The sequence below is a fragment of the Conger conger genome, chromosome 15, assembly GCF_963514075.1.
Source record: "Conger conger chromosome 15, fConCon1.1, whole genome shotgun sequence".
In the NCBI taxonomy this organism is placed as follows: Eukaryota; Metazoa; Chordata; class Actinopteri; order Anguilliformes; family Congridae; genus Conger; species Conger conger.
In genome coordinates, this window is record NC_083774.1 from 10,729,967 (window position 1) to 10,745,523 (window position 15,557).

General features: G+C 42.5%; 2 protein-coding genes across 8 annotated transcripts in view; one reads left to right on the plus strand and one right to left on the minus strand.

Annotated features, from left to right (window-relative positions):
* The window catches only part of dpep2 (dipeptidase 2), a 28,651-nt gene extending 13,094 nt beyond the window's left edge, over positions 1-15,557 (minus strand). For 2 of the 7 annotated variants that reach the window (XM_061221524.1, XM_061221525.1), the window contains exons 1-2: positions 620-744; positions 86-231 (exon numbers count right to left, since the gene is read on the minus strand). In XM_061221524.1, coding sequence (XP_061077508.1) covers positions 86-231 — 146 coding nt within the window. In that variant the 5' untranslated portion in view covers positions 620-744. Of the gene's footprint in view, positions 1-64; positions 232-619; positions 745-7,262; positions 7,397-15,504 lie in introns of those variants that run through there. The other 5 variants (XM_061221526.1, XM_061221529.1, XM_061221530.1 and 2 more) reach the window with 5 other exon arrangements.
* On the plus strand, positions 7,363-10,566 carry LOC133111316 (C3a anaphylatoxin chemotactic receptor-like). The gene is made up of 2 exons (XM_061221531.1): positions 7,363-7,465; positions 8,470-10,566. Exon 2 carries the CDS (start codon positions 8,516-8,518, stop codon positions 9,563-9,565), a length of 1,050 nt encoding a protein of 349 aa, XP_061077515.1. The 5' UTR covers positions 7,363-7,465; positions 8,470-8,515; the 3' UTR covers positions 9,566-10,566.

Consider the following 15,557-nt stretch of genomic DNA (forward strand, 5'->3'; position numbering starts at 1 on the left):
AGTACTTGTGAAGTAAACAGCATATACAAACGGAAATGAACAGAAGTGATTTCAATGTAATGACCTGCAAAATAACAAGATTTACCCATCAACCAAGGGATATTTCGTCATTAACTCCAAAGCGCTCTCCTTCAGATGAGTCCCTGAAGTCATTGTAAATAACATGAAGGCAATCAATCTTGGTTGGATGCAGTTGAGCTTTCTCCGTTTGGCCAACATCAAGGGCAACATCTAAGAAAACAAGCTCGTGGTATAGTTTTTCATTGATGTCCCCACAAAATGACTGCTGTATGAATAAGTGAACAAAACACTTAATAGGCTACTGTACGTAATGGGCTGATTTTTAACAGATCTGGTGGCCATACAGGAACAATTAATACAATGTGTCAGTATTGCATAGCAATAGAAGGTAGTATATAATTAAACGTATACAAAGACTGTACTCCGGAGCTTTGGCGTTTATTTCTAGTAGTCTACATTAAGATCGTAGATCGTTAAGGTCGTAGCATGCTTTGCATTAAAAAACAACTTCGCAATGACCAATACTAGCGGTATTGCGTGGTGGATCACCTGAATTACTATTGGCAAACGAATTCATTTGAAATAAGTCCAGACTTACTTTACAATCCCGCGTAGCTCCTTTGACAGTCAAACGGCTGTACACGGTGTCTTACTCCAGTCTGAATTAACACACCCCGCTTTCTGAATCGCCAATTGCTATCTGAAGTCAACAACCGGAAATTTTCTTATCGCTTTGGAGTGCTCTCTGACTGGCCATCCAGTACACGGAGTGAAGATGACAGGCGCAATTTAGGCTGCTTTCCGTAAATGTCCAAATCCATGCATTTCTTGACCTTTCATATTTATTTTGGATGCGTTTAATCAATGATTAATGAATTCAACTGCAATTTGTATTCTATATATGGTTTGTAGACAGTTTTTATATGATGGCATACAGACAAAAATGTTTGCGTAAAAACGTTTGGTTGCTCTGACTTGACAAATACAGTTCTACATCTCTGACCTGTGGTATAAATGAAAAACTACAACTGCATAAAATCCAAAAGCATGCCACAGTGGTAATCTTCATAAACTACGCTATTCTGGCATATGTGATGTAGTCACAGTTGCTGGTTTGTGTCAGTCACTGACCGAGCCGACAACAGGCAGGAGGAAGTCAGTGACCATTGCAGTGCCGGGGTGAAGTTAAAGTGCATCTCCAGTGAGACAGATCTGCTCTGTCTGCCCAAGGTGCTTGCCCAGGTCTTACCACTGCACTTCCAGCACCATTACTGCCCACTCAGAGAGCTGGAGTTCTGGAGCTTGAGTCCTATACTGCCCATCCTCTATTGATCACATAAATAAATCACACTGATGAAAGGACACAATGCAAAAGAGTCAACTCAGAAGTAAATTTCAGCAATCCAAACAAACAAAAAAGGTATCTGTATAACTGCATTCTCAGACATAATGCATAAATTGGTGAAACTGGACTGATATGACTACAACTAACCAACTCTATATCAGGTACAACCAATTTTGGTTTACATTAACATTTCAATTATTTAACATTTCCAAAGCGTTCAATATTTCCTAGAACCTAATGAATCACTAAAACATAAATATTTGTATATTGCCTCGAGAGCTGTCAGGTACAGCTCAGTATATCTAATTGCCTCATCTTTCACCAGTCATAGTCAAAGCTGAGCAGATATAGCAGATATTCAATTGTAGCTCTTATTTGTGAGATGCTGCAGTGCATAACAATACTAGTTATACTAGTTAAACAATACTGTAGTAGTCAACAGCATTAAGGTAGTACTGTGCAAAACTCCACTATTTGCGGACACAAACTGTTTTGTGAACAGTTTTGTTAACACCAAGGTACAATGCAAGGGGACATAGGTGTGTGCATCTTAGCTGTTAGTTGGTTGGTTCAAAAGAAGACCTTTGGTTGTATATTTTATGGAGGATGTGCTGGAAGGTAAAATCCTACAGTAAGCCAGCTTGCAGCTTAGAGTGAACAATACCTGCCTAGGTAAGGTAATGTACCATCTATGCAGAAGCAGGCTACCATTAGAATCTGAATACTCTAGGGGCTAGAACTATGGCTAATGCCGCATTATCTAAATATTCCTTTCATTTAATTATGGCTGCTGACCCACAGACAAATGCTACAAATGTAATAAATGCGCTGTTTCTTTGAAACAACAATGTGCCTGTGGACATGTGTTTAGCTCTCTTCTCACCTTTTAGGGATTGCAATACATTCATTCTCCACAGGGCTCTGAATGCTACAATGGTACTTGTCCCACCAAACTCTTATCATGAATCAGGCATATGCAACAGAGAAGAACCAATTCACCTCTAGTGCCTACTAATACCCTTTAGATCCAGACAACTTAAAACCTTAACAACACCCATTGCAACAGAGTGACTATTCAAGTTCAAACATTAATCATGCATAGCCCACAGGAAAAAAGGTATCTGGTGGAAAACTCCCACATTTGACAAAGCAAGCCTAGGCCATAAAAGGGCTATGTGCATTGCCTGGGGTCAGACTAATGAAAGTAAACAGCACGACAGTGTGAATATCTCTGATATTTTTAATGGGCAGGAATACATAATCAAGTACGGAAAAATGATCATAAACCCGAAAGTTCCCAAACCCAAAGGTCGCCGACAGCATGCTCAATCCATACAAAAGTTATTGAACTAAAAATAATTTAGAAACTGCAAATAATCATGCCAATCCAGGCGATGAACCCTCAGCAGGTACAGGAAGTCACATGGCAACCGCACTGGGTCCAGAGCAATATCATAAGGTTGTGGTTGTGGTTAGAGAAAACGAGCAAAAAAAGAGAGCAGCCACTCCAAGCACACTCATTGCGTGTTAACATGTCAAGTTACAGTCCATAGAAGACACTGCAAAGACAAAAACTATGAGAAATATGGAAAATACTTCCATCTTCACTTTTGAATTATTTGTTTCTGAACAAAATTTATTGATTTTCTTTAATAACTGGGTACAAGCTTTGCTTTGTAAATATTAATGGTATCAGTATCAGTTTGCCAATGTGGAAAACTTACGAATAAACCTCCCTCTGTGCGAAATGGAACAGGAGCTACAGTAAGGTATATCAATATAAAATCAGCTATGGCCTAATCAAATGAGCTTGACCATGCAAATTCAGGCTGTTACCAAACTCAGCAGCCATAAATGTCATAGTGTGTTTTCCATGAGAACGCCCAACCAGCACACAGCCCACAGCCAGCCCAGAGCAGGGACAGGAGCAGGTACGGGAGGAGTACAGCAGCAGGGACAGAAGCAGGACAGTAGCAGGACAGGAGCATATCAGGAGCAGGACATGGGCAGGTGAGGAGCAGGGATAGGAGGAGGGACAACAGCAGGGCAGGGGCAGGTCAGAAGCACGACAGGAGCAGGACAGTAGCATGTCAGGAGCAGGACAGGAGCATATCAGGAGCAAGACAGTAGCAGGAGCAGGGATAGGAGGAAGGACAACAGCAGGACAGTAGCATGTCAGGAGCAGGACAGTAGCATGTCAGGAGCACGACAGGAGCAGGTCAGGAGCAAGACAGGAGCAGGACAGCAGCAAGACAGGAGCAGGACAGCAGCATGACAGGAGCAGGTCAGGAGCAAGTCAGGAGCAAGTCAGGAGCAGGGTCAGCAGCAGGGTCAGGAGCAGGACAGGAGCGGGACAGAGCAGGGAGAGCTGAGGGAGTACAGAGGCACAGACACGCACCTGCGAACACACAGACACACACAGACAAACATACAGACAGATAGACACACAGATACATGAACACACAGACACACACACATTAAAAACTTTGGGTTATTAAATGGCGTAATAGTTACATTACAAAGCAAAACTATTTTCCAAAAGATAGCACTGATGACACTGCAGTATACAATAAACATTGCTTATCATAACTGAGATTCCTTGTTTTGTTTTGAGCCCTCGAGGCATCAGTGTGGTTCCTTAATATACAAATCACTTAGGACACCAATGCAAACTAACATTATATATTAAGGTTGCACCCAGCTGCTCGTGCCAGTGCATATCAGCATTCAAGGAGAGTGAATGTGAATAGTCTAAAATAGATTAAATGGTTATATCAGAACTAACTACCCTCTACCCTCTGCCCTGAACAACTACCGGCCTGTCTCTCTTCTTCCCTTTCTCGCTAAAACCCTGGAATGGGCGGTCTGCTCCCAACTGTCCACTTATCTTCTCCACAACAATCTCCATGACCCCAACCAGTCTGGCTTCAAGAGTGGCCACTCCACTGAAACCGCCCTGCTCGCGGTCACTGAGGCACTCCACTCTGCTAAAGCAAAATCCCTCTCCTCTGTCCTCATCTTCCTCGACCTATCAGCCGCCTTCGATACAGTCAACCATGAGACTCTGCTCTCATCGCTGTCTGGGATGGGTGTCACAGGTTCTGCACTCGCTTGGTTTTCCTCCTACCTCTCTGGTCGCTCCTACCAGGTGACTTGGAGGGGCGCAGTTTCCGACCCTCAACCCCTACGAACTGGAGTCCCGCAGGGCTCGGTTCTTGGGCCTCTCCTCTTCTCGCTATACACCATGTCTCTTGGTTCTGTTATCTCTTCCCACGGCTTTTCTTATCACTCCTACGCTGATGACACCCAACTCTTCATTTCCTTCCCCCCCGACACCCAAATCACCACACGGATCTCTGCCTGCTTGGCTGATATCTCTGCGTGGATGACTTCCCATCACCTGAAGCTCAACCTTGCCAAAACTGAGCTTCTCTACATCCCTGCTAAGTCCTCTCCGTCAATTGACCTCTCATTGACTGTTGAGGACTTTGTAGTTTCCTCCTCCCGTACGGCAAAGAATCTTGGGGTGACTCTTGATAACTGCCTCACCCTGGCTCCACAAGTATCCTCCACTGCCAGAACCTGCAGGTTCTTTCTGTATAATATACGCCGTATCCGTCATCTCCTGACTGAGAAAGCCACCCAGCTCCTAGTCCAGGCGCTCGTCATTTCCCGCCTGGATTACTGCAACTCCCTCCTAGCCGGTCTCCCAGCGTGTGCCATCAAGCCCCTCCAGCTGGTCCAGAATGCTGCAGCCCGCCTGATCACCAATCAGCCCAGGTCGGCTCATGTCACCCCGCTTCTCATTGGCCTCCACTGGCTTCCCATTGCCGCACGCATCCGTTTCAAGGCCCTAGTGTTGGCATTTCAGGCTGCTAAGGGGACTGCCCCACCTTACATACAATCCCTGATCACTCCCTACTCCCCAGCTAGACCACTCCGGTCTGCCAGCTCTGGTCGCCTTACGGTTCCCTCTCTACGTGCACCTGGCGGTCGAGCTGCACGTTCACGCCTGTTTTCCGTTCTGGTTCCTCAGTGGTGGAATGACCTGCCTACCACTGTCAGAACAGCAGAATCCCTCCCCCTATTTCGACGCAGACTCAAAACCCACCTTTTCAAACTCTACCTTAGTCCTCCCCCCTGACTTCCCCTGCCCCTCCTTTCTGATATCCCTATCCTTGTCTAACCCCCAAAAAAAAACTTCTGATGACAACTATGTTTAGAACAGAATTTCCTGTGTATTTTGCTAGTTTCTGGATGTGATGCTCTGACTTATGGTAGAACCTATGCACTTGTAAGTCGCTTTGGATTAAAAGCGTCTGCCAAATGACTAAAATGTAAAATGTAAAATGTAACTAAAATGACAGGCAACGCACCTGGAAAGATACTAAAACCTTTGATTCAATGGCCTTAAATAGAGCAGATTTTTTTTGATTCAGGCATTTCAACAGCTCATTGAAAGATTGAATATCTAGAATTGAGATCATGAATCCAGATGGAACAGATTGGCTGCACCTACAGTACTGTAACAGCTGACCCCACGATACAAACATTTCACAAAACATACATATCAATAGCAGTCCATGCAGAGCTAAATCGTAAGAGCAGCAAACCACATGCAGCATATTGCCACTTCTTCAATGGTCTGCAGGTTCAGCACCCCAAAGGTGAAGATACATTTGTAACCCCCAATAAGACGCACAGTGTAATACAAAACTAATAATCCTCACCCAAACATAGTAGTTTTCAGAGGTTGCTATATTGACTTGGAGAGTAGTCTACATGGACAGTATTACTGCCACCTAGTGGACATCAGAAATTTGCATGCAACCGAGTCGAACACAAAAATGTCAAGACTAATCTGCATATGTCATGCTGTGAGTCCCCACACATCCTATCCGAATGCTTCCCTACCATCTAAAGTCCCACGCAATGGCCCAGCCTGAGCCAGGTCAGAAGAACTTCATCCCTCCTGATGCCTACCACTGAAACCCGCTTGTGCTGCACTTTAGGCCGCATCAAAAACAGGTGTCGCCCCTTCTCCTGTTGCTCCCACCCCCCTCTGCCACTAAAGTCTCAGTCCCTCAGTTGCTACTTCTAGGGCTGGAAGCCAGCCTGGAGGTGCAATCAGCACACTGCAATCTGCAACACCAAACCCTGGCCCTAGCCTCTGAAATATATAATTGATCATGATATTAAAGCATACTGGGTTAATCACACAATGGTGTTGCATTATCAATCCCTGCCACAGCTGACAGTTGAGAACCCACCCTGACCTCGATGGACTGAAGCTAACTTTGACAATTGTATTAGCAATCCATCCTTCGACAACATATAATATATTTTTATGTGTTTAAAAGACAGCAACTAAAATGTCTAAAATGCCAGCTACTAATGGCACAGAGTAAAGTGGTGCATACCGCCACCTACTGTGCAAACATTAAAATATAATGATATAAAAGTCTCCTCTAGACTACCAAACTTTTCTTATTACTAGACAGAATTTGGCCGTCTATCTGCCTCCTTTCCAAAAATGTGTATCCTATTAACCAACGTAGTCTGAAACTCACTCGTACTAAGATATCTCCATAGATCTACAATCTAACTAGATAAATTACTGTAGTTAAACGAATATCATGTCCACAAATTTTTTGTATTTTCGTGCCTTGACTCAATGTTAAATCACTGTGGCAACCTCTTCTGCCAATAGCCATTCTAATAATATACAAATGATCACTCTCTCTAAAATAAATTTCAGCAGCAATTACCATACAGTGTCAATGGTTTACTTTTGGTTTGTCAGCAGTCTACGGTTGCGTCTTCTAAGTTCCATGACTTGAAATTGGGGAAGTGGGAAACAAGACATGACAATAAGAAACAAAGCAACGGGAACTACCTTCTATCTTGGCATGTTCATCTCTGGGGCACCTCAGCTAATCCTGTGTCGTATGTCTTTGCAGCAAAGAGTTTCTGGAGCAGTCTGAGAGAGTCCGGACTCGTGAGGGTGTTTCAGGAGATTGCCACGCACACCTACAAATCAAAAGGGCTGGCAAGCACACCTTTGAACGAGCCAAACTGCATCAATAACATTAAACAAATGTGAGTGTAAACAAACTCAATCAAATCTGGATGTATGCAGTATCTGACTGAATCTGCTATCAGCTGTGAAAATTTAGCCCAACCAAAAAGCTTTCAAACCATTCAGTGGCATGCTGTAAAACATAAGCCAGGGGCAATTATCTCCCTCAATTTCAACTTTATTTATTTATTTTTTTAAATCATATTCATAATGGCAAAATGAGTAGAATTAAAAAGAAATTATCCCATTTAACACTGTCACCTCCATTGTTACAAAATTATTATGATTGATCCTTGTGAATGGTTTTTGTACAGCAAATATGGCAGGTTGTTTCAAATACATCATAGAAATATATTATTTTGAATAGCCTTCCTTAAAATACATTTATGTTATATTGAGAAGAAATGGAGGAATGTTTTTTAAACTGATAGGATGTAACTGTTTATGTCCATGGGAGTTAATATGTAGAATATATTCAATTTCATTAAATGATACAAATATTGCAAAACAAAGCATTTGATTTTTATAAATGCATTGGACTAAGAATTTGGAGAAAATTACAATACTTAATCTTTTCTTCATAATATGCATCAAATAACTTATTTTCTTGTATGTTTTCATGTATTCACACAGCAAGTGCCAGAAGACAAATGCTCTCCTATATTTGAAAATAGTATATATAACGAGTGACTATTAGCATATGTCTGATGGTCAATAAAAACTAAAAAAATTCTACCATAGCAGTACAGTACATAGCAAATGCTTGGAACATGTATTTTATCTTCAAAATAAATCCATGAGAACATTTGAATTATTATGAGTCCTAATAATTTATCCTAAAATATCATGGTTCCAATGTGTAGAAATACATAAATACATAAAATGATTCTGTCCAGAAAGTCTGGATCAGCTTAAAGTGACTAAGAATGTCTTTCTGTGTCTTGAGGTACTTCCCTGTTTTTCTTAGTAAATTTAAACGGAAGTGGCTGCCTGATTTTGATGCAGTCTGCTCTTTCACGATCAGAGCACAACACGAATATATCTCCAGCCCGTCGTCAAGCAAAGAAACCATGACCGAAGGTGCATCAGGGGGAATCGTGGGGGCCTGTGTGATTCTGGCACTGTCGTTCCTGGTGGGTGCTCCGGGGAACCTGCTGGTGATCTGGACCATCCTGAGGCACATGAAGCGCCGCTCCCACACCGTGACGCTCATCCTCCACCTCGCTGCGGCCGACCTGCTGGTGCTCATCACCGTGCCGCTGTGGATATACGCCTTCGCCCGCTCCTGGGTCTTCGGCGAGGCTGCGTGCAAGGCCATGACCTACATCATCTACTCCTGCACGCACAGCAGCGTGTTCCTCATCACCGTCATGAGCGTGGAGAGGTTCGTATCCGTGCGCTACCCCGTCGCCTCCCTCAGATGGAAGAATAAAAAGAACGTTCTGAGCAAGGTTTTGCTGGTCCTCTGGTCTGCGGCTCTGCTTTTCAGCATTCCCGCCATTCTCACAAAGGTTGTTGACGAGGAGGACGGAGAAGTGCAGTGCCTGTACAGGCGGTACTCTTCAACCGGCCAGGAGATAGCGTGTCTGCTGCTGGAGATCCTGGTGGGCTTTGTCGTGCCATTCTCTGTCCTGGCGGTGTGTTACGGCTGCCTCTTGTGCCAAATCAAGCGGCTGACGTTCAGGACCAAGCAGAAGTCCACGGCCCTCATCGCTGCTGTGGTTGCTGTCTTCCTCCTCTGTTGGCTCCCACACCAGGTGGGGAATGTGCTGTCCCTGGTCATCATCGACATACAGGAATCCAATCCCAGCATGGCAGACAGTCTGGAGACTGCCAGAGATGCAACGGTTTACATGGCAGGAGCCTTGATCTTCATCGGCAGCTCTGTGAATCCCCTGCTTTATGTCTTCGCTGCTCGACACTTCCGAGGCTCCCTCCAGGCCACTGGGATACTGAGTTTCTTTCGCCACATCTCTATCTCAGGAGCAGATGACGGGGCCAAAGAGTTGTCTGTTATGTCAAAAAGGCGAGGCTCTGAAAACGATTGCACCAAGTACACTACAGACACAAAAGTGTCTACAGATGCCGACTTAAACCCATGTGAAGATAATTCCTCGTAACCTTGAATGCCACTGTTCGAAATCTGATTAACAGTTTGTGTATTTAAGTTCCTTCAGTCTGCGTGTGCCATTATGTTGCCTCTGTTTTATGAAATTGACGCATTCATTTCAGATACTTTTGATCGGGCCTTGGGTGTGTTGAAGTCTCCCTGAGCAAGACACCTAACCCCCAATTGCTCCTGACCAGCTGGTTGATGCATCGCATGGCAGCCAATCGTTGTTCATGTGTGAGTGTGTGTGAATGGGTGAATGAGAAACATCATTTGTACAGCACTTTGGATCAAAGTGCTATATAAATTCAGACCATTTACCATTTACAAGGAGTGACCATTCTGTAAGATCTCATTCAGCTTTACAGCTGTGTAAAAACAAAAGGGCCCTGTGTATCAAGTTGCCTATACAAGAGCATTGCTTCCTAGTCAGTTTTAGAGTCTGCATAGGTAATGTCATTTGATTTCACACTGCTTTAACCTGCAATGAAATTAAAGTGTAATTCTGCTCAGAAATCCTCTGTACCTCCACAGCTGTTGTACAGCTCAGTGAGGAGAACCAGCAATGGCCGGCAATTGGCAGTTGACCATTGCCAACTGTAGTGGAGCATAGTGCTTCTTGGTTCCTGCAGTTAACTACACCTCAAAATGATAAAAAAAGAATTAACTACAATAACCACGACACAAATGAATTGAATATAGCTGAAGTGTAAATTGCTGCAAAATGTAATTAAACTAGTCGCCATCACTGACGTATCCAGCCACATGTACTGTAGATTGTGGTAACTAGTTGCTGTGGTAAGGTTTCTTACTTCCCTCTAGGTGAGTTTCGCCAAAGAAGGAAAAGAGGAATTGAGCTATGAACCACATTGTTGGCTTTTTGGTATTTGCTTGCACAGAATAATTATTTTCAGTTTTGCTTTTAATGTTTTCCTCAACCAGCTTTGTTAATTCCGCCATGAACTCTCCTGTAGTTATATGTGAAGCTACTTATGGTAACGATGGTCGATTGTGAAAGAGATTATTAATGGAAAGATAGGTCTAATAAATACCTAATAAAGTGCTCACTGAGTGTATTTACACGGCACACACACACACACACACACACACACACACACACAAACACATACACATACACTTAGACCTGTTTTAGACACATGCACTTCCTGTCAGCTTTGACCAGTCTGGCCCTTCTCCACTGACCTCCCTCATTAACAAGGAATTTTTTTGCCTGCAGAACTGCTGCTTACTGGATGGTTTTTTTTCACCATTCTAGAGACTGTTGTGCAAGAAAATCCTAGGAGATCAGCACCAACAATCATTCCACGGTCAAAGTCATTTAGATTTATTTTTTTATTTTTTCATTCCGATGGTTGATATGAAAATTGACTGAAGCTCCTGACCCACCATACTGCTGCCACGTGATTATCTTAACAGCCAATCTTATGAATAAGCAGGTGCACAGGTTTTCCTAATAAAGTGCTCAGTGAGTGCATGTTTGTAAATACAGTATATTCACACTTGCTCTTTCTGTGACCACAGAAATTATTCCTACAAGAAAATTGTATTTTGCTCACATGGGAAACAAATACTTGAAATCGAGTTCACAAAATAATCGAAATTCCCATTCCAAATTTGAAATGATATCTTGATAAGCTCTTTGCTAGAGACTAGATATGTAAGGTAAGTCTCAACCCACGTCAGTAGCACTTAACGAGAGAGAGAGAGCGAGAGAGAGAGAGAGAGACAGAGAGAGAGAGAGAGAGAGAGCAGCTGCACTCAATCACTGCCCCTGCTCCTACCCCGGCTCCTGCCTTGCCCCTGCCCCTGCCCCTGCTCCTGCTCCTGCCTCTGGCACTAACTCTGCTCCTGCTCCTGCCCCTGCCCCTGGCATTGCCCACACCGTCACACAGCCCCTCACCCCCTTCACAGACCGAGCCCAACCAGGAAAACAAGGCACCTGCCCCTCAAACTGAGGGTAAAAACACACCCACACCAAAAACAGCCACCACAGAGCCCACACAGCCGAAAACACAAAACCCCTCAAGTTTATAAATGAGGAGCAGCTTTTTCCTGGCCAAAAAGTGTCAGAGATTCGGTGTCCCAGAACCAAGGATGTGCTTCAGATTCTGTCCCAGCCTGATTTTGGCTCCTCCAAACACATCATCATCCACACATGCACAAATGACCTGAGAGAAGAGCAGATATATAATAATTGGGCAATAAAATCAAAACAAATTAGAATGTTATCTGGCCCTAAAAAGCAGATTATCTGACCACAGTGAAGAGTTATAAACTCAGGAAAACACTGAAAAAGTACAGACTGGCTGCCCAGGGAAGAGAGGCTGTGCTCGCGCTGCGACAAACAGGAAATAGAGACACCGCTGCACTTCCTCACCCAGTGTGACAAATACAACCACAGACCCTATATAAATCCTTCTTGGAGAGGAAAGGAGCTGTGCACATAAGGCAGCACAATATGTAGCTACCTGCCACAGCTTCATATATAATGTATAATGATATAATGTATATTTGTATATATATATATATATATATATATATATATATATATATATATATATATATGTATATTTGTAGTTATTAATATAGCATTATAATGATAATGTGCAGGACATAATTAGTAGTAGCATTCTTAGTACCAGTATACATTCTATGTTTGCTTTATTTTAATCTTTGTATTGATATTATGTGTATTGTTTTTGTTAATTTTATGATTGCTTATCAAGCTTCAGCATATGTACTGAAAAATATGTCATGCCAATAAAGCATTTTGAAATTGAAGAGAGAGTGAGAGAGAGAGAGCCTGCTTGTGTGTAAGTATGCACTTACATTTTACTGACTGTGCAGAACTTCTTGTCTGAACTTGATGGGGTGCCTTCGTCTCTCTGGCTCACCCGGTTTTGTAGCTTATGATCTGAAGTCACTGAGGTGGAGTCAGGTTTCACTTGTGCTCCGATTAGTTTTGATCTCACTGTATCCCGTCGCGTACTATCCACCCCTGTGTTGGACCTCCTGGTCGCCATTCACTCTGGCTTTATTCCTTTTTCACTTTTTTGTGAAAACATTAACAGCTATGCTTGTCATTGCTCTTTCACACAGTCATACCTGACAGAAGGCGTCACAGAAATTACTCACAAGAAAGGTGATTCTGTTTGACCTGTTTCCCTTGGGCTTTCTGCCCAAACACGAGTACATATGAGCGTGTGTACGTTTTTCTGTGAAAGTAATCTCTGAAACTAAAGGCCTGCGATTGTAATTCGTCCTCTTTGACTTAGAAGTGGCTCTAATTTACTGCATAGAGTTCAGAGAATGTAAACACTAACAAAGAAAAGGGCACAATACTCCAATTGTTCTATATTTATACAATATGCATGTAAATTACATCTGAGACAAAACATGTAAATGAAATAGGGAAAGGCCTTTCTTGGGCTGTGCATTATTGACAAATGTCCTCTAAACTTTTCTTCTTCCATAGGCCAATCTGTATTGGCCATTTTATAAAATGGTTGTTTAATACCAAGAACAGCCCTAACCCTAAAGACTAAAGTCAAGAAGGTAAATCAATCACGTTTCAAATGCCTTGCCAGAAGTACTGCAGAAATAATGATGACATTCCTAAGAATGTATCTCTCTCACTCACCATTCAGTTCAAAGACTGTTAAAACTGAGTCAACAGGTTTGTAGAGCTTTACGAAACGGTGAATGGGTGGGTAGCTTGTTGTGTCTATCCTGCCTTGTCTCAAAGCTAACCTATTTTAAAAGAGGCAAATTATCTTTTTGGGATGTTTTATGAAGACCTAATGCACAGGGTGGGATGGGCTTTTTATTTTCTGAAGAATTTAAATTTCAAGGGATCTGCTCCCAAGCTGGAGGGGAGACAATAGAGACCAGAGACATTTACACAAAGGGCTTTGTCTTGCCATTGTCCCTTGTTGACCTTCAGCTCAGGGGTGTGGTGAGAAACATACATTTGGTCTGCTTACTGGCAGAAAATGTAAGCAGAGTCTCATGTTGTGTGGAACCTGACATAAAGCACCTCACCATTCGTCTAGAAGGACCCAGCATTGCCATCCAACCACACTGGAATTACTTACAATGTGTCACTGTGAACAATGGTGAGGACGTCACACAAGTTAAGTTCATACTGTTATAATCTGGATTTAAGCGTAGCCTATTCACAGGTATCCATGCACCATGCCAATTAAAACTTAAAATTAATCCAATGCTTGTTAGTGCTACAGTATTAGCAGCACTATAAAGTCCCTGGACAGCTGTTGAAGAACATTAATCAATGCATGTACCTCTGCAGTGTCCTGAACACAAGTCATGTTGTGCGTAGAGATAACTACTGAAAACAAGTCACGTTTCACCTCAGCAACAGCTATACTGCTTTGGTTAATTTTCTGGACTGTTATGCTGATATATAGGTTTCTTGGCATGAGATGTAAAATCAGATGTAAACCCATGGAATTAATGATGGCAGTGTAGCAATGACAGTTCCTGCGTTTGTTGTGTTTGGGTAGAAGAATCACATGAAACATGCTTCAACTGAGAGTGCATTTGGAAACATTGCATTGCTATGATAAAAAACAGTGGTGTTCAGATGAGATGAGTACTAATCCATACCTAATTGTTGGAAAGAGAAAGGTTTTGAAAAAGAAAGAAAGGAACTGCTCATGATCTAAAGCATACCACCTCGTCTTTGAAACATAGTTAAGGTAGACTTGGACATGTATGGCTGCCACTGGAATTGGCTCACTTGTCTTTAGTGATGATGGGACTCATGGCAGAAGATTCTGCAGTGTAGCAAATCATCTGATCTGCTCCAGATCCAACCAAATGCCTCAAAATCTCATTGGACAGCACTTCGCCTTGCAGCAGGGCATTGACCCTAGACACATGACTCAATCATCTGGCCTGAATCCAATTGAGCATGCAATTCACTTGTTAAAACCAACAGGATTTTTGGCAAAAATACACGGAAACCAATGGGAACTGAAGATGACTCCAGTACATGCCTGGTAGAACATCACCAGGGAAGATACGCAGCATACAGACTTCATGCAGTTATCGACTGCAACAGATTTGCACCCAAGTGCAAAATATTATTTCATATTCATACGCAGTCATTTGAAAAAATCTAAAGTAATTAATATATCGGTGAACAGAAGCAAACCTGAACTGTAAATGTTACAGAATTAAACATTAAACATTTCTGCACATTTTAAAGCATGTTTGCTTTTTATTTTCATTTTTACTGTCACTATAGGAAAAGGGCCCTGTGCAAAAGTTTGGGAACCCTTTTGGATTATTCTTTGTCACAAGATGATTACTAAGGCCCAGACCCAGATGATTTACTCATTAGGGCTTCAATGAGTCAGCTGAGTATATATATATATCACTGGATGTAGATGTTACCCTAAAATCAAAGCTGCCTTTTAACCAATTTCAAATGCAATTTGTCACTTTTGGACAATTGGATATTTGTGGACTGCACAGTCTGAGCTGATTATGTAAAAACAGAATGCAGTCACCAAAAGGCATTTTGACAATACTTCTTTTCTGAGACAGATCAGTGTTCACGTCAATCGCAAAATAAATAATTAAATAAATATGAAACAGAAAATCAAATGGTCTAGCACGAGTCATTTGTTGATGGTAAGTCATTCATTCACATTCACATTACATTTCAGCCAGGTCCAAATCAGCACACTCGCCTACTGGTGAATATACGAGATCTATTACTATGTATACAATTCGTATGCTCAATAGTAGGCAAGTTTGTTTGTTCAAAACACACCTTCACCTTTGATTGGAAAGGTGAGCGTGGGAGAGGGAAAAAAAAATCGTTGGCTACTTCCTCACAACATAAAAAGACCAATCAGATTGAGTTACATAGGTGTTGGGACTACCACGTCCCTCCCTTACCTTTTTGGAAGCAACCAATCGACTAAGCCCCTTGGGAGATTGACTTCGCCCGA

What these genes read in the sequence shown, in the direction of transcription:
- LOC133111316 (XM_061221531.1), top strand. Translation starts at nt 8,516, where the DNA reads ATGACCGAAGGTGCATCAGGGGGAATCGTGGGGGCCTGTGTGATTCTG.